Source organism: Pleurodeles waltl, chromosome 9, assembly GCF_031143425.1.
Source record: "Pleurodeles waltl isolate 20211129_DDA chromosome 9, aPleWal1.hap1.20221129, whole genome shotgun sequence".
In the NCBI taxonomy this organism is placed as follows: domain Eukaryota; kingdom Metazoa; phylum Chordata; class Amphibia; order Caudata; family Salamandridae; genus Pleurodeles; species Pleurodeles waltl.
The window spans coordinates 302,942,579-302,967,977 of NC_090448.1; the positions used below are offsets into that span (position 1 = coordinate 302,942,579).

At 43.0% G+C, this 25,399-nt stretch overlaps 1 protein-coding gene across 4 annotated transcripts in view; it reads right to left on the reverse strand.

Annotated features, from left to right (window-relative positions):
- Nucleotides 1–9,018: 9,018 nt before the first annotated feature.
- The window catches only part of DAG1 (dystroglycan 1), a 136,925-nt gene continuing 120,544 nt past the window's right edge, over nucleotides 9,019–25,399 (reverse strand). For all 4 annotated transcript variants that reach the window (XM_069206777.1, XM_069206775.1, XM_069206776.1 and 1 more), the window contains one exon: nucleotides 9,019–17,210. In XM_069206777.1, the coding sequence (XP_069062878.1) occupies nucleotides 14,808–17,210 (2,403 nt within the window). In that variant the 3' untranslated portion in view covers nucleotides 9,019–14,807. The remainder of the gene's footprint in view (nucleotides 17,211–25,399) is intronic.

Here is a 25,399-nt window from a genome sequence, read left to right on the forward strand (position 1 = left end):
AACAGGTAAAATGTCAACCTCATCCATGAGGTATTAAACATAACAGAGACCCTACAACTAGGAGTACAAATGAGTTACCTACAGTTGTTGTCTATGGCGATTACTACACAAGTGGAAACATTTGTAGCTTCGTGTTTAAAAGTGGCCTATACACATAGTAATTTATACATACAAGTGAGATAAAAACATCTCAAGAGCTAGTACATCATCTGTGAAGCCAATTCACAAAGAATCAGCAATTTAAACATCGATAACTTGATTAGATGCACAGAGGTGTGTGTGAGAGTAGAGAGGAAACCTGAGTGGTTGTCCCTTCTCCTTGCTCCTCATGCTATTCTTATTTTAGGTGAGGGAGCTGAAGCTCTTGTTCCTACTTATTCAACTGATGGTCTCCATTACATAAGCAACAGATATAGCCTTAGCTCACAACAGGGGAGTAATAGTGAAATGTGTGTCAAACATAGTTCCACAGAGTACTACCATGTCAGCAGTATGGGTGATACCAATTAATTTTTTTGCTCCCCCATTGGCACAAAAATACGCACCAAAATACATACAAGAAACATACGCTAACCCATATTAAGAGGGCTGATATATTTAACAGTCAATTAATTTTGAGCGGTTCATTAGGATTAAAACAAATTGCACACTACTTACAAAAACCCACCTCAAATTGAGGCTCTAGACCACTGAGAAGTCTTTTGAGTAGAAATCAATTATTAATATTAAAGAGAACTCCCAACTATGGTGTTACGTTTTAAATATTGAGTCCTGTCCTATGCAACGTGTCCAATACACTGATTTACACACCTATGATTGATTGTCTCTGTGTGTGATGTCAAGTGCTCTGACATCCTACACTGGTATGAGTGGCGCTATAAAAATATTTAAATGCATCTGAGAGAGAGATGGAGACTTGAGAGGCAAAGGTTAAAGGATGGTAGTGAGGGAATACGCTGCAGAAGTGGTCATTGGGGGGTACCAGGAAACACTGTTGCACAGGGTGCCACCAGTGCTAAAGCTGGCCCTGCATAGATTTGATCTTATTGAGGGAGGGGCCCCAGGGACCCCATCCCCCAGGGCCCGCCTCAAAACTTTTTTTTTGTGTGTTTGGGAGGGGTGTGGGGGGGGGGGGGGGGGGGTCACGTCATATCATCTGGATGTTCTCCAGGGCACCCAGTCAGCAGCGTTGGGGAGCCTGAAAACCACTGCAGACCCAGCTGGCTCCCCGCCTCACGCGGGAGCCAGCAATGTAGACAGGGAGCTGCTAAACATGCAGTTAGCTGCCTGTAAAAGCAATCATCTCCTCTGGGTTGGACACCCCGGGACATAGCAGAAGCCGGCCTGGGGGATGGGGGAGTTGCAGTCCCTAGGGCCATTATTGGTTCCATAAAAGGGCCCCGCACAGCTCTCCTCCAACATTTAAACAGCCCCAGGGAGGTGGTGGTCCTGAACGTACCCCCTTTATTCTTAATTCAGCCTGGGGGAGTTGTGGGCCCTGGTGGGACCGTGAGGGACCCAGAGATGCAACGGGAAATGCCACCCCTTTATTTTGTTACAAGTGTCCTAGGGAGATGGGAGTTCCCAGGGTTGTAGCTGCAGGGGGGGTGGGTATGTCCAGCCCCCCCCTACAAATGATTGCTAGCCCCAGTGACATGGCAGGACCCCTCCTACTATAATGAAAAGATTTAGCCCTGGGGAGACGGTGGTACCCAGGGTGCTGCGCAGCCCCCCATTATTTTTGACACAATTTCCACAGGGGAGGTGGCAGTCACCAGGGCCCAAGTAGTGCACAGCCTCCCCCGCATATAATTATTTACCCCTGTGAGGCTGTGGTCCCTGGGGCTCTCCAAACCCCCCCCCCCCCCCCCTTACTAGAATTAAAATATTTTGTCGCACAGAAGCGATGGTTTCCCCCCCCCCCCCCCCCCCCCCAAAGCCCTGGGGAGGTTGTTGAGCCCAGGAGGGGTGCACAAATGCGCCCCTCCTTTATTTTTATATGCCTCCAGGACCTACCGCTGTCAGAGGCTTTACAAAATCAAGGAGCAGGAGACCACTCTAATTAATAAAAAATAAAAATATGTTTGCTGCTAATATGCGAGCCTGTTGCGAAATGTATTTTAAAAAGGGCTTTTTTGCCTCATTACCAGAGCTAAAGGGTAAGCGTGTCCTTACCCTGCCCCCTTTTCTTTCTTTTTTCCTCAGAAACTTGGCTGATGCCAAGTTCCAACATGGCCAACAACATTTCCGTGTTGAAGTATTAACAGGCAATCAGATCTCAGCACGAGATCGGGAGAGTTCACAGAGCCTTTTCATCCCTATATATACAAATTTAAATTTTCTTTGATATCTCAAAAACTACTGAACAGATTTACAATAATAAAAAAAGAGCACTTTCTGCTTTCTGCCAAACTTGGTGTAGTTCCGTCCAGCTGGTCAGGGTGTAGATCTGTTCAAAAACCAGATGGGAATTAACATTAGGGGAAAACACATTTTGGGAACCCCCGCCGCCCCTCCCTCCAGCTCCCCTTTCCTCACCTCCCACTTGTTGGATCACTCCAAAACTTGCCAAACAGCAGTAGACATGAGCTGCAAATCTTTTGGGAAACTTTGTGATTATTCATCAACCGGTGCCAAAGATAAAGGCAAGTAAAAACACACTTTTTCTATAGACACTAGGTCCTAACTAACTACATAGTGACGACTGCCACCAGGAGATATTATATATTGATATTTGTAGTGCTGTTGATCCACTGAGATTCTCCACGTGGGCCGTGCTCAGTGTTGGGGTGGAACCCCAGATCCCAAAAACAAAAAAATATATTTTTAATTTTGACCTCTGGAGCAGATTCGACCAAGTCCTAATATGATGGCTGCAAATTTTGCTTAAGATTGGGGCCAGCCTCTCACAAAGCATGTTTTCTGCACCAACATCTAGCTACTTGTGGAAAATTCCATTCATCCATATTTGCGGTATTGTTAAGTTTTCCTATGGATGGGGGAAACATTTTTTGGACCCCCCCTTTTTCTCAGATCACCCCAAAACTTAACAGAAGGAGGTGAGGTGGATGAGACTTTCTTTCTGGAAAGTTTCATGAAGATTTGTCACATGGCTTCAAAGTTATTAGTAAAACAACAAAAACTGCTTTTCTAATGGAAACGAGGTCCTAACTATAACTACCAAGTTGCAACTGCCACTGCGATGAGAAAAGTGGCACAGTGAGCTCAGAACCCATGTCTGGCACACCCTCCCCACCCAGGACGTTGTACTACAGTAAATAAAAAAATGTGATGGTGGGATGCCTAAATTAATTATATCTATTGGTAATTACTCAGGGCACATCACACTCCATTGTTATTTTGCCCACCATACTACCTCAAATTAGATCCAGCCGGAGGCAAATCAGTTCCACTCTTTTCCCTTTCCCTGCTTTCACACGGATTTTTTTTTTTTTTTTTTTAAAGACACACACAAAGTTCAGCTAGCTCACTGACATTTAACTTGGGATTTTATTATGTCAAAGCAAGGCTGCTCTGTGCAATAGGAGGCGGAGAGTATTACCAAAGATAAGTAGCTTTTTCTTCTGTGGAGTTGACTCAAACCAAAAAGTCAATAGGACACAGCTTACAAAACGTCCTTCTTGCTGGCCCCGAAGGTCAAGGCAATAGTACTTCTGTATGTACCAGTGCCCACATCACAGCCTGGTAGAAAATTGTAATGGGCTGCCAGACCCTATTTCTTGACCAGTCCATCGGAGACTTTGATTCAGAGAACTACCCATTTTGACTGGGTTCTCTTCTGCACAGCCTTCCCTTTCTTTGCTCCCGAAAACCACACAAAGCTCAACTCCACTGGATGAAACTTGGTAAAATCAATATAAAATCTCGGAGCGCTTTTGGGGTTCAGTCGATGGCAGTTCTTCCCTTTCGAGGATCATGGGAAGCAAATTATGCCACCATAGCAACTGACTGCCCAACGCAGAATGTAGTCAACCTTGGGCAAAATAGGCTCCCCCCCCCCGTTCTCTGCACCAATTACTTTGAGATGGTGGTGGTGTTTGTGTTTGCACTGAAATTGCCTGTATTCTAATCACACCACAAACAGATGTAATGGAATGATTCAGACAGTTTTTACGCTGAACACGTAAGTAATGCAGAGACCACATAAGGCACGTTGGGGCTTAAACAGTTTGTAAGGGAACATCCACCATAAATAAATTGCATCTCAATTGCCGATTCAAATAAGGAAGCTTGGTCCAGCAAATAAAAAACACAAACACAAACAGGCCAATTGAATAATCTTTCCTAGTGCCTACTGTAGGACCTTGCTGGGCTGAAGACAAAACAAGCAAAAGGACGCTGGATAGTTTTACCTGGAAGGGGCGGTGGCTGTTATCCGAAGCACCACACCAGGAATAAAATAAATAAATAAATAAATAAAATATAAAAATTAAAAAATTGTCCTAGCACCAAGCATAGATTTACTCCGTGGAAGGGCATCTGGCAGCATGGATGACATCTACTACCTCTGACAGCAAAAAAAAAAAAAAGTCACTGATCAATCTCCAAGCATGGAGGTGTAGGTATTTTTGTGAACACCCAAGGAACAGAGTTGAGGCTGACAGGAGCATGGTAATCTGAAAGTTTTCATAGGCTATCTTCAATTCCAGCGCCTGGCAGACTGCAGGATGGATTGATATTTTTTTTTTAAAAAGCATAACTTGCAAATTTAAGGACACCTTCCCGTCTCCAGGGTTCAAGGCAGATAGGCTCAGAGCCAACTTGAGGATTTTTAATTTGCTGTTCTGCATTTGGGAGTCAAAGGTCCAGAATAGGCCCAGGTGCCTCTCTTTTCTTAGGATCAGGAAGTAGCATAATTACAAAGCTGTGTCTTTCTGAATCCAATACCCATTTGGTGGCACCCTTCTAGAGTGGGAGGTGTATCTTCTGCAGTAGGATAAACCAAAGCACCTCCAAAATGTGTTCTTGTGTGGGACCAAAGTGGGGTGTGAAGGAAATGAAAGGGAGGGCATAGTCTTTTTGGACAATTGGTAAAATTGTACTTGATGGATCCTTAAACTGGTAGGAAATACTCAATCTGCCTCCCACTCATTAGTTGTGAGCTACTGAGGCCTAACTTACAGTGGCTATGGAGCTGCTCTTGCAGAGGAAGAGGACTGAGATGACAGATGCCTTACTGGCCAATGTGAAGTCTGCTGTGCTATGTCCACAGCTCCAAAGAGACTGGGATATGGGATATCGGCTGCATCACTGGCTGCTAAGGTTGTCTTTGCCTACAGGTTAACTCCACCTGCTGTAGATCCAAAGCAGAAGTACTTTGAAGGAGTCAACAGTTCCAATGCATGGACTGCAGCCCTACTATATTTTAACCCATAAAGGAGCATGCCCATCAAAAAAAAAGTTCCACCTGAACCTAGGGTATCTGTGGAGCACAATACTGGTACCAATTGCTCTCCTAATGCAATCAGTGGTGTCTAATCCTGCACTGATTATATTTTGCGCTGCATCCTGCCAATCATGGATAGATTGAGCCAAGGAGGTCCTAGCGTCTTCCCTGATCGTTGGCAAGATCTTGCTGGTCACGTCCCATAAGACATGTGTATGGCAGCCTAACAGACCAACTGCATTTATGGACTGCTGTTTTCTTCAGCCAGCCTGGTACATCTGCTTGCAAAAAGAATCAACCCCCTCCGGCACTGACTGGAAATGAGTTAGGATTCACCTTAGTTGTCCAAACCTGTCCACTGAGACTTTGCTCAGTGGTGAGCTTGGTGAGAAAATATGGATCATCAGGCGCAGGCCTCTAATAGGCGGCCAGCCATCAATGCCTACTTCAGGGCATCAGTAAATGTGAGATGGGCGCTGGTGGCCGATGGCAAGAACCTCAAAACATGTGTCTTTGTTTCAACTGAGGGCAGTTACACATCTAGTATCTCAGCTGCCCTCTAAACTACCACTGCCAATGATGCACTTTCTTCCATTGGTGAGCCATGTGACAAGCAAATCTCTGTTCCAGGAGTGATACCACGCCCATTGCCACTCTGTAATTCAAGATATAAGGTATCATCATTGTATAATAAATAGGAAGCAAGCCATCCATCTCACTGCCATCGGTATCCTGGGGTGCATCCTGTTATGGCACAAAGAAAGAGTCAAAACCAATAATAGAATACTCATCTCAATGTTGTGTTGCGGTAGTGACACCAGGTTACCATGTGGCTGCAAAACATCAGGTTATAATTTCATAACACATCACCAGTTGAGCTCAGGCTGTTGTCAAGGTCGGACATGGGTTTCGGTACTAGGTAGTCAATCAGCGCCAGTAGAGTATGTCGGGGTGACAAGAACCAGTGTGAATCTTGAGCCTGGGTTTGAAGCCTGTATCGGATTTGATATGGGCCATGTGATGCATGCTTCAGAGACAAACTCCTTTGGGGGAAAGTCTGTTGATGGTAACACAACAGTAGGAGTGGGCTCCTTCAGTTCCAAGAGGCCAAAGATGCCCAAGAAAAAGCGGGAAACAAACAATGGATTGGCAGAATGGATCACCTGAGGCCCTGGCTTGCTGTGGGGTCAACAAAAGCCCAGGAACTCTATGATGGGCAGACCACCTGAAGCTGGTTTTGTGCCTGGTGACCCCGAGGGAGTGATACTCAAATCTTGCCGTCCTACCACCTTCTCTTTGGAATCAGAGTGGTGCGATGAGCCAGAGTTCTACTTTGCATTTTTTTTTTTTTTTTTTTGCTTGTGTTTGGAATTTGACTTAGATCTTCAGAGGGATGTGGAGCAGTCAGTGGCAGGAACAGCCTTGTGATTCTAACCATGACATGGAGCAGGGCCTCTGTTAGGACTACGAGTACCTCTTATGCTTGGCAATGTCTCCTGGGCTCAAAACGCCTTTAGGTGCACTGGCCACAGGGCTTAGGAGTCTTGGCTGGAGCCCATCACCAAGGGCACACCTTGTGTGGGTCCGTGACAGACATCTTCTTCTTGCAGTCACACCATTGCTCGAATTCTATAGTTTTTGGTAGAGATATTGCTACCTAGAAGCGTGAAGAGTTTTTTTGATTAGTCGAAAAACAGTTGTGAGTGGAGGTCCAGATTTGAGCCAAAAGGCGCAGAAATAAAAGGAACTGACCTTCCACAATGTGCAAGGGAGGAACACAGATGCAACTCCACTTTGTCACTTCTGGGACAATATGCAGTCAGCGTGGAGTGATACAACACCACTTACTGGCAACTTGGTGCATTGCTGGAAAATACATTGTATCCACTTTGGCTCCGGAGGGACATTCTAAAAGCAAATATTCTGCTTACAATCCGGAAAGAGAATACTGACAAAAGGAGCTGTTAGAGTTTTTAATTTGAGAATCATAGTTGTGTCAATCAGAAAATATCTGCCTAACCACTTGCACAGGTCACATTTTGCATACTATAAGTCAACTCCACTAAAGAAAATGTTTTCTGGAATAACAGATGTATGCCAGAAATGAACACAACAGAGTGCAGACCAGAACAATTTTTCTCAATGTATCAATATCTGGAACCACTATGATCTGAGGCCTGCTGCAGCATTTCAGAACAGTTCGAGGATATCTTTTTTTCACTATCCTCCAAGATAACCTTATTTCCATGATCCATGAATTCCAACTGTCCAGTGATTAGTACACAGGGCGGCATGTTTTGCATGGCTCCCCCAAAAGCAAATGACTTAAAGTAGGCAAAAACTCCCAAAGAGGCCTCAGGAATTAGGCTGGACGAGAGTAGTGAAACCAGCCACTAAGAACAGCTAGAATCATTACAGCATTACCATTTCGTTCACTGGTAGAGAAAGTAATAATGGAGAACGATCATAATTTCAGTGTGATTGTTTGTTTTTTGTTTCCTTGCCGCCTTTTTGTTTTTTAAATGGGATTTCCGCTTGTTATATATTAATACAAAATTGTAATGAACTACACCATAAAATTCTTTGTGATTAAGGGGTGATCTCCACAGCGTTGTTAAAAATAAACGCTTCCTTTTCTTTAATGTTCTTACTGGTTTGAAGCTTTCCTTTTGTCTCATCCCTTAAGGAAAAAGGGTACCCAGTAAGTATATCTTTTCCAAATCTGGAAATGCAATTAAGGAGTTTTGACTACCATATTCACAATAATGTTCTTCCATGATGAACTAACATACTGAGCTGAAGAAATTAGAAAATACTAAAATGAAAACGAAAAACATTCGGCTTTTGAACAGAATCCTACTGGGACACACCACAGAACTATTAAGGAAAGGTCATACTTCATAACAGAGAGCAATTAATAGTTTTTTTCCCCTCTGAAAACTGCCAAATAGCAGTTTAGTCCCAGATGAAAATAGGGCACATCTCAAGGTAGGAAAAAAAATATAACTGGATCCACGGATTATGATTCAAAGCATTTGAATAATATATATTTGTTTACTGTCATACTACATATAAATTAAATATAAATTAAATAAAAAGTAACTGCATCAACTGAATTAAAGGACAATATGAAGCAATATGGAATACAATACAAACTCACAACTGAAAAAGTATAGAGCTAGAGGTCAGGGTTCACTATGCAAACTAGTGTAATTGAATAAAGTTTTACTTCTAACCTATACGCAGGCTAGAGGTAAACGAATCATGCACTGGTAAATGCTGGGCACACCTGCCATCTTTCAGAAAATATTTCACAGTTTCATAGATTATGAGTAGAGGTCGATAACTCTGACATGGATCAAATACTCAAGCCCTTAAACCAGTTTCAAACAAATGCTGTTTTTTGCCTGTCGGATAAGTCTGAACTTTATCAACACTTAAAATCAAGCGAGTCAATGTTTCAGCGCTGTGCAAGAGAGATGCAGCTCTCACGTCAGGAGATTGTAGTAAAGTTCACTGGTTTATTTAGATGATATGTTTCTATACATCATGTAGAAAAAACATATTTAAATGAATCATATATAAGGAAATAAAAATAAAAAAGACATCAATGGTTGGTGAACACGTTTAATACAAGATTTTCCCTCAACAGTGTATAATGACATAAACAAACAGCTCTGGTGCTCAAAATGGGGAAGACTAGCATTATTATTCAATTTGCTGCCCCTTCGACTCCAGTTTCTATGGTGACAAGAAGGCTCGGCCTAGACACATTTTACGCATGGCCAGTACGCAGTAATTCCAGTTGCCTGGACAACGAAACTTGTTTGTAAGGCCTTTCAAACTCCGAAAAGTCCAAGCTTTTGAATGACTTCATACTTGCTCGGAGCGATATTCAAAACTTAATCCTACTAATTCACATATCAAAAACCATAATCGCATCAATACAGCAGAAGGAAACTGTGGGAATGGATGGCTACTACTTTAGTAATTATGCATCACCCTAATGCCTTTATTTTCTGCAAAAGCTCATTTGGTAAACGACAGGGAAAATTCAAAATGTAGTTTTAGAATATTGCTTATACCTTTTTTTATTTCAGATATTTGGAAATATTTAAAAATGACATTTCGACAGCACCTAGAAAGCAAAAAAATGCTTCCCTGTACATTTCAACTGCAGTTAAGTTTCAACCTTAAAGGTTTGAAAATAGTAGAGCAGTTACTTACATTCGCTAACAGGATACCTAAGGCCTTTACTTTCATACTCTAAGCCTGTTTTAGCACCTAATTGTTAACAATATTTCACTTTGAATTAAAGAGGTTTGAATTAGGGCTTTTTTCTTGTAAGATCATCTTTTATATATTTTTTGCTACACACTAGCTGTGAAGAGTGACTCCTACACAGCAGTATAGAAAAGATTTTAAAAACTACTTTCTTTCTGTAAGGCTCTTTAAAGTAGACCTAATAGCTCCCGCAGATTGCCTACGTAACTTTCTCCCTGGGACCAGACAGTATTGTAAATGTCACTGACGTCAGGTAAACACTGTTCAGCGTCGTTCGTGCAGTGGTTGGTGACTCTTAACTAGAAATTAGGTTTGCGGAATACAGACACTGCCAGAGGAGCTGGCGACCACAGTTCCACTCCTATTTAAACCAAGCGCCCACAGGGGCTAAAAACGCAGAGGGCAAAGCCAAGAAACAAACAACGCATGGAATAAACAATACCATCTTCAGAAAGCAGGCAGAAAAGCCATAAAGATTATGCAGGAGTTGTCATATGAATGAGAAAATGTTAATGAAGGTTATAAACTTGAATTTCTAATGGATACTCACTCAGGCAAATTCATTTTTAACAGCCACTCTCAAAGCATAACTTAATAAAGAGGGAAGAGAATCATCTTCTAGAACTCTAATCGCAAAGCTTTCAAGCAATGCTCTTCAAAAGTGCACGTGCCCAATCATGCTAGTATAGTGTTATGTTGCTGCCTGACCGATGGACTAAACTGGAACACCTTAAAAGGAGAGTCAACTAACCTGCTTACCTCCACCCCACAAAGGAGTCTTCAAAGGTAATGAAAATAAGCACTGTAATTAGGCAATGACTACACAAGCTAGACATTTTTAGGTTAAGCCAGTGCAGCTTCTCTTGCCTTTTATAAGGCTAAGGTGGATGGTAGAGATCAGTTGGCACAGGTGGAATTCAAACACGACCATAAGTGGGAAGAGAGGGCTGAACCACCAATGCTATCTTATCCGTGAGTTAGACTGCAATGGTAAAGAAGCCAAGAGGCCATGTAGCTGTCCCACCACTGTAGCTAGCAAAACTGCTACAAGGAAAGCATCTGGCAAGCAACTGTACATGTGACCAAATGGGAAAACAATATGGAAAGTGAGAACCGAAATGGGTTCAGACTGGGATACCCTGAAAAGACTTGGAAACATTTTTAACAAAGTAACTGACCAAGCTTGACACCAATAGAATTTTGAACAGAGATCTCTGACCAGACGAGAACATGTATGGCAAGATCGAATCTAGGTATCCCTTAACTATTGCAATATTTTTTTCTTCAGCAGTAACCCAGGGCTATGTGACATTACTGTCTCTGGGGAGGCAAAGACATCCCTTGTACTTCACCAGAGGAGGCTAACCTAGTAAAAGGTTGAGACAGACACAGACACACACTCTTAGCTTACAAGTCAACAAATCATGCATTACTGAAAGGGAGGATTGCAGCTCAACTGGAGTTTAGTGCACCATGGTTGTCTCAAGCTGGCTACAGCAATCAAGAACCCCTGGGCCTTGTGAAGCCGTATTTTCTGAATGACTGAAGTACACAAATTAACAGAAATTGGAGTATGAAAGTCCCCTCCTGAGACATTGATTTCCAAAATCCAAGTACCAGGGTGCTCTATGGAGTAATAGCTCAGGCTCTGCTTAAGTGCATTGTTATAAACTGGTCTATTTCTGCAAAGCATCTTCCCTTGAAGAGGTCCCATGCGTGTTTTACAGACTGTAGCTTGTTCAATCAGCCTGCCTCTGCTTTCTGTCTCCCAAATAGATTAACTGATAGATCAATTCCTCTGTTCATAGGTATATCTTTCCAAGAAAGGACACCAACTGTCACTGGACCAGCTACTGAAGTATGAAAAGTTAAAGTTCTCAGAGAAGCATTACTGAGTCAGGGTTGAGGATAAGGAGATTTGGAGCTGCTTTCCTAGACTGGATTTCCTGTCTCTGTAGGGGCAACACGGTAGCTGCTGCCAGTCAAAAGGACATTTTCAACAGCTGGGCCTAAACATCTCTAGAGAAACTAGATGTATGCATTCAGGTATTGGGTTAGATGACTACACCTGTACCCATGAAATGGGGCACTGCATCAGCTCTGTTCAGCCCCATCTGCATAGATGCATCCAGGCAGACTTAGGCTCTGAGAAGTTAAGTATCTCAAGAAAGGCCACCTTATCGTAAGGTGGGAGTATCAAGATAAAGGACAATTAACATTAGTGGACCCGAGCCAAGGTTGGTGCGTCCTAGCTACCATTTGAGAGATGCCAGGGACAGCTTTTCATCCAGGTACCCTAATGTTTTTTGAGTGCATATGTGGACTCAAGGTTGCATGAGAAGGCCTTCTGTGACACTGGAGGCAGTTCTTGTTAGGGTCACAGGCTGACTTTTGTTTCCGGCACCTGCCAAACAGTTAGTCTGAAGACTTCGGGAGATTTAGTAAGATATCAAGTTAACTCAAAATCTGACACAAATATCTAAAATCGAGGAATGTCCAGAGTATTGAAAAAAAACTCTATCTTTAAATCTCCGGTCTATAAAGGTGTGGGAAAATAAACCTTACAAAACTGGCTTCAGTGGTGACTTATATGTTCCGTAGTCAGCAACTGTACGTACGATGTTGAACAGTGCCAATAGCAACAGTGCTATGCCAATGCTGAAGAAATGTTTACGATGCAGTGTACCTCATGGGAAATTGCTTCAAATTAGAAGACTGAGTGAGCAATAACCAATGAGAAACAAGAAACTCTACTTAAAACAACCAAATTGAACGGAATGTACTTTAGACGCTTTAGGTAAAGAAAATATAGATGGCAAATTATTTGTATTTCCACACCGTCACACAGTCCATACCCACTCTGTCCTATAGATGTGCTTCCCTATTATAACAGAGTTAATCAACGTCCCTTCAGCTATTTAGTGGATAGGGCAATCAGCAAAATCATTATGTATCTATATCTATAGCCCAGCAATCTCTCCCTATGACTAGGCTAACTTTAATTGACAGCTAAAAAGGTGATCCAATGCATCTTGGACCAAGCTGAGACAACTTCTGTGCAAAGCTGAAACACTAAAATATAATATAGCTCTGGGCTTGCATCTCAAGGCACAACAAAAGCCGCAATCCGAAACACATATGATCAAAAAGGCAGATGGGCATGTTGATGTGATTAGGAACCAACATAAAGAACAATCAACCCCTAAAAGGGTAGATGGGAAACAGCACCCTGGTATAAAACAAGCGCCCTAACATTTTATAACAATGCTTCCAGCTTACTTGGGGGCCATATTAGCTTTCATACACTTTGAAAAAACAGTCATATGGCTTAAAAGAATCAGCTTTGCGCGCAGTCTGCCTGTCTAGTCACCACAACATCCAGGGTGGAAAAAATTATTGCAAGAGTTATATTCTTTCTTTCCTAATAATGCACCAAAAACAAATCCGCTCTCACACACTAAGGCAAAATCATGCTTAAAATGTTTAGTCCAAAATGGAAACAATACGTTTTTATAAAGCCAAAATTATATGATAAATATGTTAAGAATCTGTTTTACTGTTTTTCAAAAGGCAAGAACTTAAAACGGAACCTTAAAATTTAAACAAAAAATGAAAGAGCAGAAAAAATATAAACTCCATTCGCTGAAACCTGAAAAGCTAAACCTTGTACAAACTGCTGCAAGCACTTAAATTTTTTTCTTTTTTTTAATAAAACAATCAAAGGTTGTATCAAAACGTTAGTAAAAAAATCAGGGCCGATTTGCTTGCTTTGCTCAACTACTTCTGACAATGTTTTGTGTGTATTTTCATGTTTGTCACTACTAGATATATCCACAAGTGTGTGCATGCACACAAAGACAAATCTCTGAATAGCTAAGGAAAAGTGTCTTCGATTTACGATTGGGATTGTTAAAATAAACTGCAGTTTTTTTGTTTGTTTATTTTTTGTTTGTTTTTTAACAGTGAAAGAACGTCGTAATACCACAAAAATATTGCACCTTTACCAAAAATAGTTCCCCAAAAAGTGTTTCAAAAATACTTCATTACATTTTGCCTTTCCAGGGCCGGTCATTAGTGGCCCCAATTTCCTGTTAACATATGGTCTTTAAATGATGGTTTGTATACAGGGCACAGACCTTGTCGCAGTCAAGTGTACTCTCTTAAATGGATTCACCCGCAATAGTGTACACTTCATAGTAGAATTGCCATTGCATGCTGTGTCACCGAAACACAATCAATGCAGAAAGTAGTACTCAAGATAATTTTTCCTCTTCAAAAGGAGTCTCAAAACTGGCAACCATTCCTCCTCTAATCGTGCTGACAGTTACAAGGCCAGAATGAACTGTAAATAGTCCTGAGCAATCCCTGCACTTCAGTAAAAGCTACTTTACACATGAACACCAAAGTCAAGATATTGAATGACTCGAGATTATTTTCCCACGCACCTATAAGACTTCTTTCCACAATCCCATATTTATCTACCTGGGTTTGAAACACCGGTGATGCATATTTTTAGCAAAGCATTTTTCCCGCCATTCATCAAATTTCTGGATCACCCCCTCCTCCCCCCTCCCCCCACAACATCCCATTTCTCTGAAATACCTAACACATACACGTTTAGGTATAGAGCAGATTAAATGTAAAAACTTAACATTGAAATTCGTTGTCTTTTTTTAATTTAAATTTTTAGGCTACCTTTTTAATGTTACGTCATGTATCTAGACACACGTGAATAGAAAAAACAGTACAGTTAGTGTTAAAGGCAAACAGCAGAGATTCAAAAGGCCACCCCCCAGTGCTGTCTGCAAATCCGTCCTCTTTGCTTGATAAGTTTGTACAATCCTGCAGTCGAAGCAAGGACAATTTTTACGATCAAATAAGAAATCAAAGCTGTTAGCAATCTCTGTGCCAAAAATTCCATCAAGTATATTTTGGGGGCAAGGGATGGTGTTGAAGTGTTCTTGTTTTGACAGATTTTTGACTTTTTGCTAGAAACATCCGCGTCCTGACTTCTTGGCAATGATTCGCAGCTATCAATTCATACAGACAACACTGGTGTGGAACGTGGACAGCCAGCCAACCCACCCACCCACCCCTTGAAAAGTTTTTTGAGTCATTAAGGTGGCACATACGGAGGTGGTGACCTGTAAGGGGTCATGTTCTTAGGGCGAGAGCCTTTTCCTTCCATGGGTGCTGTGAAAGGTGGGGGAGGCTGATACGGAGGAGCATTAGGGTCCTCATCCCTCAGTGGTGTATACTCTCCAAGGGTGTCTTGGTTCAAAGGGGTAGTCTCTGGCATATTCTGATTTGGATATTCAGGTGGAGGAAGGGGAGCCTTTTCTTCCTGTAGGATCAATGGCATGCTTGAAGAAGGAGGGGGTTTTGAGTCATCTAGTTCATCTGCGAATATTATAGGTACACCTTTCTTGATGAAAGTTGCCTGATCCTCAATAGTTAGCTTGCCCTTTCGCTTCTTACGATAACAAATCATAGCAATAATTCCAGCAATAAGCAAGATAGCAGCCACAACTACTGCAGGAATAACAGTGTGCAGGTACACATCATCTTCACTGCTTTTCTGTGGATCCCTATCTGAATGTAATATTGGGGGCGCAGCAGAGGGTATCCTTCCATCTCTTCCCACTGGAATAAACTGAACATTTTTACAGCTGCCTGTGCCTATCACAGAGATGTTTGACGGTTTGAATTCTGGGACCATGGCATTTGTGAAAAGAGGGAGTGGATAGCCATGATCATCAGCAATCTTTCGACTCATGGCTTTAATCTGTTCCTTTGGACATGGCTCTAAAGGAAGAGTATTATTTGTCCACTCCACGACAATAGATCCATTTGTAATAGCCTTCAATGTAATGCTAGTGCTGTTTCGATCTCCAAATGCCATGGCTAATTTTTTGACTAATAAGATTTTTTTGTTTATGTCGTTAATCACTGAATTGTAATCTCCCTCAAATTTAGCTTTAAATTTTACAGCAGCTTTGTCAGCATTTGTGTTGTTATGAACATGAATCTCAAAAGCATCTACAGCGGTTTTACCCCCTTTGTCAGAAGCATGCATAAAATACTCATGTTTTCTTCCAAGACTGGCATGAGGCATGCCATACATAAGCTGGCTGGTACTATTGAACTGGACCCATGAGTTTTCTGCAAGTAACTGCTGGTCCTTCATCTTTAGTGTTAGTCTAAGCTTATCTGTAGTACCATCTTCATAATCATAGAAGGTGTCTGAGGGAATTTTTACTTCAAAATAAGTACCCACCCAAGTGTCAACACGATCAATATGGTTTTTGAGTATTGGGGGATTGTTTGGTTCCAACATCTGGATAGTTCCACTTGTGCTAGTACGCACACGGCCTTGTGTTGTGGTGGTTTCCATTTTGGTAGTTGGTGCTTTGGTAGTAGTATGAGGTTTGGGTTTTGTGGTTCTTGCTTTCTTGGTAGGCTTTCTCGTTGTAGTTGTTGAGGACTCAGTTGTTGGAGGCGTGGCTGGCTTTTGAGTCGTCACTCTGGGTCTCTTAGTTGTGGGTGGTGTTGCTACTGCAGTAGGCTCTACATAGCCAGGTCTGGTTACTGTTGGGCGAATCTGACCAGGCACAGTAGTTGTTGCATCCATAACCCTAGTTGGCTGGAGTGGCCCAGGTGTTGGTGTCTGAACTACAATTCTACTTCTAATTGTGACTGTTGGCTTCACAGGCAATGGCACGGGATCTCTTACAGGAGGAACAGTGGTTTCTGTAGGAGCTGCAATGGATGGCGATGTAGGTGTTGGAACAATTCTTGTTGGAGGTTCCTGGATAGCAGTTGTGGGTGGTCCAATAGCAGTTACAGGTGTAGGTGTTGTATTGACTTGTCTTCGTATTCTCTTGCTGGGCTGTGACTTTTTATTAGCAATATGCCACCCAACAACAGGGACCCCTAATTGTGCAGACATGGTTCCTTTTTTAGCTGGCAATTCAACAGTCTGAATGTTAGGAACACTGTTCTGGTCCAAAGAACAGCCAAGTTTCCACGATAGCAAGGCTCCATTTTCCACAACTTTCTTAGCATTACCTGGTCCAGCCATAAAAGCAGACATGTCAAAGAGTCTATTATTTACAACTGGTACCAGTTTCATGTAATTTAGTTCAACTTCTGAGAACTTTTTCATTCGATTTAAAAGTTCAAACCTCTGCTTTGGTGTCATTTTTGTCAAGTCTGCATCCAAAATTACAGTCAGGATAGTCTCTGGCTCATCTATACCACATGCATATGATGTCAACTCATTTGTGTCTTGTGTGGATGTTCTCATGGACTGGGGTTCACCGTGATCCTCAGGATGAACTTCAACAGAAAAAACATCAGTTGCCTGTGGTATGAAACTTCCATTGGATAATTGCTGCATTGCAGTTGCTGCGATATAATAGATTCCCTTGTCTGCATCGAGAGGAAGACCCAACAGGGTGCTACTTTCTAGTTCCCAGTGTAGCCAAGGTGGTAAAGCGGTCTTCCCAACTTCTGAGACCTAAAACAAAGAAATAGATTTATGTTATTCCATCGAAACTAGCATGTGATTTTGTTTCATATGAACACGGAGAAAAATTGTTTCAATTTAGTTTGTTACAATACTTTCTTAAAATGTGAGGACGACCAAACAGACAAGTTAAACTATATCCACTGCTCTAATTAAGTACCAAGGGACAAGTGTCATTCAGTATGCATACCTTATTATTGATAAACTCTACAATAAATGCTTAAAAAATAGCTCAAAAGTGGAAATTACTCATGCAATAAAGGTTGGGATCTTAAAGATTTGCCTTTTTATTTCACCTTCAAAGAAATCTCATAACTTGAGGCAAAGAAGTTGGCACTGTGTCACAGTGCTCTACAGCTCTAGTGGAACTCTGCAAGTACCCGTCCCTATATTTTCGTGTGATTCTATGGAAACAATGATTAGTGTTCAACAGCTGTCGACGTTACTGCTTAATTCTCATTGTTATGTTTGAGTGATTGAAGAATATAGGTTTGAGTTCTTTATATGGACAACAATGAAAATGTTCTACGAGTTAAAAAGTTGAAAATGCTAACCGTGTGGCTAACTGCCTCTTCGGCACATGCTGGTAGGCAAGACAGCATCCCTCAGTTAGGGTTTACAAAGTGCACTTCTAGTCTACCAACGTAGAGTAAGGTCTGTCATTACATTTTCAATAACAAGGGACTGGACGTTTGTTTTCATTACCACTACGATCCGAGATCCAGTCCTGCTGTTGTCTCGCATGTAAATGATTCTGTGTCACAATGAACACACACAATGCCACTGACCACATCAATGAGTGACCCTGGATGAGGTCTTTCTGCAGGGAATGATGATTTGGCAATTCAACACTGTATTATCTTTCTTTAGATTACTTCTGATGTTTATCAGACGTTGAAGGAAGCACTTGCATAATGGGTTGCAGAAGACCCAGAAAAGGGCTGAATGGATTTTGAATCGAAAGTTGCTGCTACTCTCACTAAGAGCCTGCTGCACTTACTTTCATTTACTGGCCTGTTTCAGGGAAAGCTGGACAATTTGTAACCCGCTGAGATTCTAGACTTGTATTGCAGCATCTCAACAGGAAACACGTGAAGCTGTAGAACAGATTTTAATCAGTCAGCAGAGTCTTAAACCTTTAGTGATGGCTTGGTGCAACTTGAACATCCACAAGCTGAGGCAATAAGCCAGGTCAGAAATCTGATTCGGAGTATCGCAAAAGTTGTCAAAAGTGACCTCCAATCTCTGAAACCATGTGCCTCAATATGGAAGGTCAGTCTCCTATTTTATACAAGCCAAAAACCTATCCCTCTATTGAAGGAACAGTGAATTAGTGTGTAAAAAGGCCCTTGACAGCAAACTACGATTCAAACTACGATTGCAGTGAGGTTGCTGATTAGTCCAAGATACTCCAGGTTATTAGAATGGTTCCTAGGAAAATTAATACAAGGGTTGGCCTTGTCTTTTTGCTCAAGAGGGACCCTCAAATCTCCAAATGATCAGTGGCACAACACAAGGAACCACATCTTAGCAATAAATCAAATCAACTGCCAGTTGGTCTCCTAAAGGAGACTGGCTGATAACCTGGATGTCTCTCTGAGTAAATGTTCAACACAGAACTGAGAAATGTTGGCGTGACTACTTAGAGCTTCCTTTCAGTCTGTTTAGCTTTTCATTTCTATTTTTAAAGGAAAGGTTCGAAAAGAAAAATCAGGAAACTTGGTACTTTTAACATTTAGTATAATTAAGAAGATCACGTTACTTACATTTAGTAACGTGTTATCTGGTAGAGAATATCAAGCTGCAGATGCCCCAACTTAGAATTATCCCCAGGCGTCAGACTGGATACAGACATTTTTTCATGAGCAGTACCCTTGTGTGCCAGTAGGTGGCATTGATTGGCTCTGCACAGCATCATCCGTGCCAGAAGTGACGCGTACGGTGTCTATATAGGTGCGCCCCCAGCCCGCTAACATCAGATTCTTTTTGTGACTTTCAATATCAGAACGCAGAGCCATGAAGAACACTGATGAATGGTGTGGAAAACTAGGGACTGAAAGTGGAAAAAAACGTGTCCCTAGAAATCGGATCACAGAGCAAGGAGGATGGGTGAGTCAGTAAGGAGTCTGCAGCTACACAGAGTCTCTACCAGATACAGTGTTACTGAAGGTAAGTAACTTGCTCATCTGATAGAGACTTCAGGCAGCAGATTCCTTATATTAGAGTAGTCACCCAAGCAATACATCCCCTGAGGTGGGTCTGCGAAACAGTTTCACACTAAAAAATCTTATGGGACCGAATGGGCAAAGTGCCTATCCCGACCGACCTGACTGTCCAGGCAGTAGTGCTTAGTAAACGTGTGCAGAGAATCCCACGTTGCTGCCTGGCAGATGACCAGGTCTCTGCGTGCTAACGCAGTGGTCACAGCCTTGGCCAGTACGTTTTAGATTTTAATGCAGAGCACGGCCCAAGGGGAGACGGTCTGTTTCTGCATAGCCTTCCCCTTCTTGGTTCTGACATGCCCCATGAAGAACTGGAGCCTGAGAGGAACGTTGTATAGCGGCTCAAAGGTAGCAAATATCAGAAGTGTGAGCCCAAGATTGAGGTCCACCTGAGGCATGATAAAGGTGTAAACATACATTGGAGACCTTTCAAAAACCTGTTTACAACACTGAATTTGAACAGGGATTGTTGATCTGTCAACTACAGAAAGGCAGAGATTACAGAAAGATAGCAATTTAAGGTGCCCAAAGCAGAGTCCTGCTGGACAAGAAAAAAGAATAAAAGGAAGGCCCGAGAGCAGGGAGCAAAAAGAGGGTCGACTTGCTTTTCTGCCTACCATGCCATAAACTTTCCCCAGTGGCTGGCGTGTACCGTCTTCGTAGAGGAACACTGCAGACTTTGGGTGTGGGGAAGGGAGTCTTGGTGGGGCTGGCTCGTCAAATGCTGCCAACTGTCACCACTCAAGCTCCATGCATGAAGGCAGAGCGTTGAAAGGTTTGTGTGGAGAACTTTCCACTGCTGCAGCGACAGGAGAACCTCCCAAAGAGGCACCTGAATGGAGGACCGATAGCCATGTTCAACAGCTCAGGATACAAAGCCCAGTCCGGAGCCACAACGATGACTTGAGCCCCATCATTCCTGATCTTCTTGAGAACTCTGGGCAGGAGTGGTATGGGTGCAAAGGCGCACAGGAAGCCTGATCTCCATGACCCACTACACCCTGTTTGCTGAAGTACCAAATGATGGCAGTGTTCTCCTTGAACACCTGCACAGAGTGCCACTGATGGAGAGTAGGAAAGCATTCGAAGCCAACCAGAACACCCAGAGCTCCAGTAGGTTGATGGAGTCTGGATTCTGCCAAAGACCAGAGGCCTTTAGTCTTCACCCCTCCCAAAAGGCTGCTCCATTTCAGGAGTGATGTTTCTGTCTGGGGAAGGGAGAGGGATGTGCGCTGACCCAATCAGGGTTTGTTCACCACCACCGCAGATCTTCTGCAGTTCCCTCAGTGATCTGGACCTTTCTGGAGAGACGTCCCTGATGCTGCGCCCACTGGGCCTTCAGGTCCCGCTGCAGAGCCTGCATATTCCATAGGGCATGTGTCACACGCAAGATGCAATGAGGCAATGTCCGAGTCAATTTCAGAAAAGCCAGGTAGAGGCTGAAATATCTTTATCATAGCATGAATATCCTGGACTCGCCATTTGCGAGAATAAGTATAAAACTGCACTGTGTGCCGGTTTGCGCAGATGAAAGCGAACGCCTTTGAAGGAGTCAGGTGTGACTTCAGCAGGTTAATAGTGAACCCCAGCGAGTGCAGGAGGTTGGCCGTAGTCTGGAGTCGTCTAGACAGGGGGGAAGACTGGCACCCCTGATGAGCTGCAACCACTGCCATCACCTTAGTGAACATCTGAGGGGGCCAAAAGGGAGCACGGTAAGCTGAAAATGCTTGCGGCCCACCGTGAACCGCAGGTAACCTCTGTGGGCAGGACAGGGATGTGAAGTACACGTTCTGCAGGTCCAACGCTACTATCCAGTCTCTATAGTCCAGGGAAAACAGCACATCAGCCACTGAGTATTTTAATTTCTCCTTTTTGAGTAACAAATTTAGAGGGCACAGGTTTCCGGCCTTTTTTGGGACCAGAAAGTAGCAGGAATAACAACCATGACCTATTTATGGCGGCACCACCCTCTCTAAGACTCCCTTGGCCTAAAGAGTCACCACTTCCTAGCAGAGCAATGAGAGATGGACCTTAGTCAGCCCGCCACAAGTGGTTGGCATGGGTGGAGGGCTTGGCATGAGAGGGAGGGAGTGGCCCTTTTGGACAATCTGAAGAACCCAGCAGTCAGAAGTTATGGACCTCCAGTGCTGCAGGTGATGGTGTGTCCTGCCTCCCACTGTGCCCATGATGGTTGTTGAGTGAAATAAAGCGGTTTGGAGGCTGCGGCTGCCAGGCAGTGGTGGACTGGCATGACTTCTGGCTGCCCGACCCATAGGGTGTGGGGATACCATGTCCTCAGGCATGTACAGACAGGGAAGCATGTGTGCTTGGGGACCATACTGATGAAGATGTGTCTAAAAGCCCCTTTCATGGCTATGATACGAGCGAAAGGGAGACTGGGGTTGGCAGTGGGCCAGGGAAAAGCCCAAAAATTTGGCTGTAGCTCTGCTATTCTCTCCAGTGTTGAGTCTGCCTTGTCTCCAAAGAGATAGAAGCCATCAAAAGGCATTCCCATAAGAGAGTCTTGAACATGCCCTAAAAGCCAGTCGTTCTGAGCCAGGCGTGGTGCTCTAAAGCCACCGACGAAGAAACCGTTCTGCCTAGCGAGTTGTATTCAATGACAACTGATCGTTAAGTTGGCCTGCCGTAGCTCGGACAAGTACATCACGGACCACCTCCTCTGACCATGGGTAGCACCTGAGCAACCAAATCCCACAGTACATAAATTCACTGACTGCAGTGCCAGACTGGTGGAAGTAAACATTTTCTTGTCTAAGGTGTCCAGCCTCTTCAATTCCCTATCCAGTGGGGTTGTAGAAATGCACCAGGATTCCCTTGGGAAGTGGAGGCTTGGCCACCAAGCTCCCCAGTATAGTGTGCTCGGTGAGTAAGCTGGGGTCCCCTGGGGTAGGGGTGATGGCAGAGGGCAATTGCCCCGTTCACAGGAGCCCCTGTGCAAGGCTTGGACCAGGTCCCAAGCAGGATGGCCGTTAGGACTTTATTACATGGGAGAAGTGGTTCCGAGGGAGATATTCCCAACTGCAGGACCTCTGTCAAGACATTAGTCTTGACTGCCATGGAGGGCAGACTAAGGTCCAGGACCTAGTCTGTCCTTCTCACCACTATAGTAAGAGAGGCTCCCTCCTTCGTAGCCACAGTAGGAGAGACCGTGCCAGTATTTAGGGAGTTGTCCTGTCCACTGGTGTCTGCCATTTCCTCACACCACTCCATGTTAGGGTTTAGAGGCTGGTTTTCTTCAGGGTCTAGCTGCTCCTCCCAGTCTTCCCCAAGTCCTGGCCTATTGGACTAGGGCTCAGGCTTCCATCTGGAGGGTATGGCTCCATAGTCCGACAACGCCCCTCTGGCTCCGTGTCGCAGTCGGGGATGAGAATTGTGACAGAGCTGCAGGTGGCGCCAGGAGCATCTACATCAGGACCAGTGTCGGGGGAAGGTTGAGATAGTACAACTGGGGCAGATCCGGATCCATCCATAAAACCAAGGGGCCTGAACGGTGCTGGGGTCAGACCAGCTGGTGGGGAACCAGTAGGGGCTCCAGAGGGCCCAAAGGCACACCACAGGTACAGTCTGCCCAAATATGAGGTACATGGGCTCATAATGTTTGCAGAGTTGGGTGAGGGTCACTCAGTTTTCTGGAAACTCAGGGAGGCACGGAGTCGACCCAGATGCAGGATCGACCCAGATGCAGGATCAACCAAGGATCCAGGCCTTGAATGACAACGCCCCCTCGCCTCATCAGAAGACTTTGATGGACAAGGTGAAGTCAAAGACCTCTTCAACTTCTTACTCTTTCATCTTGTGGGACTGACCCGAATGCTTTGACAAAGACCAATGGCTCTGTGACCGATCTTAGGACCTTCCTCTCAACCGGAACTGAGACCGTTGCAGAGTCACACATTTAACGGCAAGGAGTTTGAGGCACTGCTCCCTTAATGCCTTGGGGTGTACGGCGCAGTAGTCTTATGCAGGGCTTCAAAAGCATTGTAGCACCAGAGGCAAACAAGCTGTGAGTTTGTCACCGATATTTGCCCGTGACAGGCACCACAGGGCTGGAAGCCAGCTTTCCTAGCAGACAGGGGGTAGCTCTCTCCAGATATGAGCTGACTGGTGGTGGAGGAGTTTGGCTGGGACTGGGGCCCAGAAAAGGACTCCTGGAAGCACGTTTTCCCCATTTTATATTTCCATAGAGATTTTGAACAGCGATAGCGCCAAAACTACTGGACGGAATTACACCAAATTTGACAGAAAGTTAGCTCTTGGTCCAGAAAGAGCTCTGTTTGTTATTTGGTGTAAATCAGTTTTGTAATTTGAGAAATTTAAGGAAATTTACATTTGTGTATATATAGGAACGTGGATCTGTTGTGAAGCGTCACAGCTCAGTGAGCCACAAGGAAGCAATGTGATTGACTGTCCGCAAGCTGTGGAAAAAATTGCAACCGCATCTTATCAGCCGGTGCGCAGTCCTGGGGGGATGGAAATAGGGGCTGTAAATAATAAAAGGGGTCTGGGTAGAGTTACTCTGAACCCGTGAGGATCACCAATGAGTGTCTGAGGGAGACACTTACAAGTTTAAAATGGTTCAAAACTCTTTTCCATGATTGTGGAGTCGGGGCTCTGTTATGTCCCCCCTGACATTCCCCCTCGCCCCGTTTAACATCACAAAGGAGTTGCAAACCTTGGTGAAAATACAAAATACACATGCACTTGTTGACAGACACACACACACAAAATAAAACACATAGAAATTCATTGAAAAAAGAAACAACGTTTACAGGGATATTCTAGTTAGGAAACAGAATTTAATAAACCATATAAATTCACTGAAAAAACACAAAGATTACAGTTAGGCTCACATTTTAAACGTACAAAACCATAGAAATTCACTTATTATAGTTCAAGTTATCTAAAGTAACTATAACTCATGCCCTAAGGAAACTTTAACTTATGCCCTCGCCATGTCCTTCTAATTACTCCACAAATTAAGGTACTCATGACATCTTAGATAACATCATTGATCTTATCAATGCAATATTTGCAGTAAAAATTTTAAAGAAAAAAAAAACTGTGCATGGCGGGGGCGCAAGTTAGAGTTACCTTAGATAAATAACTATAACAGGTGAATTTCTATGTTTTTGTATGTTTAAAATGTGAACCTAACTATAACGTCCCTGTAATCTTTTGTTTTTTCAGTGAACCACAACATATACATGATTTTACAGAAAACGAGTACATGTTAAATATTCAATAAACTTGTTACTTGAAAATATCATAAATACATAATTAAAACAAATACTAATAAACTAATGAAAAACAAAAATAATATGATTATCTATATATACTTCTATTCTTACTAGAGAAATAGTCCTGAAAATACATAAATACAAATTATATATTTATATATAAAAGTATCATATCCATTTATAAGTAGATCACAATGTGTAAATATGATCATAGCAATTGCATTTATAAGTGTATCACTATTGAAATATTGAGGGACAAATATAAAATACAACAAAAGAAAGTGGAATAAAAAAAAATACATATTTGCAGTAAAAAAATGAAAAACCCAAGTTTGTAATTATATATCCAAGCATATACATACAGGACTTTATCTAGTACAATTTTATACCTCCTGATTGTTTGGCATATGTGTTGAAATTTATGTATGAATGAATACCTTTTACATGTGGTTATGGTGCTATATATTTATATATTTTCCTCTGACTGCAGAGGAAAAATAAAAAATTACAAGTCTCCCCAAAAGCTATTCAAACAACAGTCTACTTCCACTGTCTGACTCATCCCAAAACTCTTTTACCTCTATGAACTCCCAAATAACCCTTTCAAAACTCTTCCCTACTCCATCTATCCTTTACCCTATTCATCCAACCAAGAAGCTCAGCTTCCAACACCAATGCATACTTCCATCAACTAACTCAC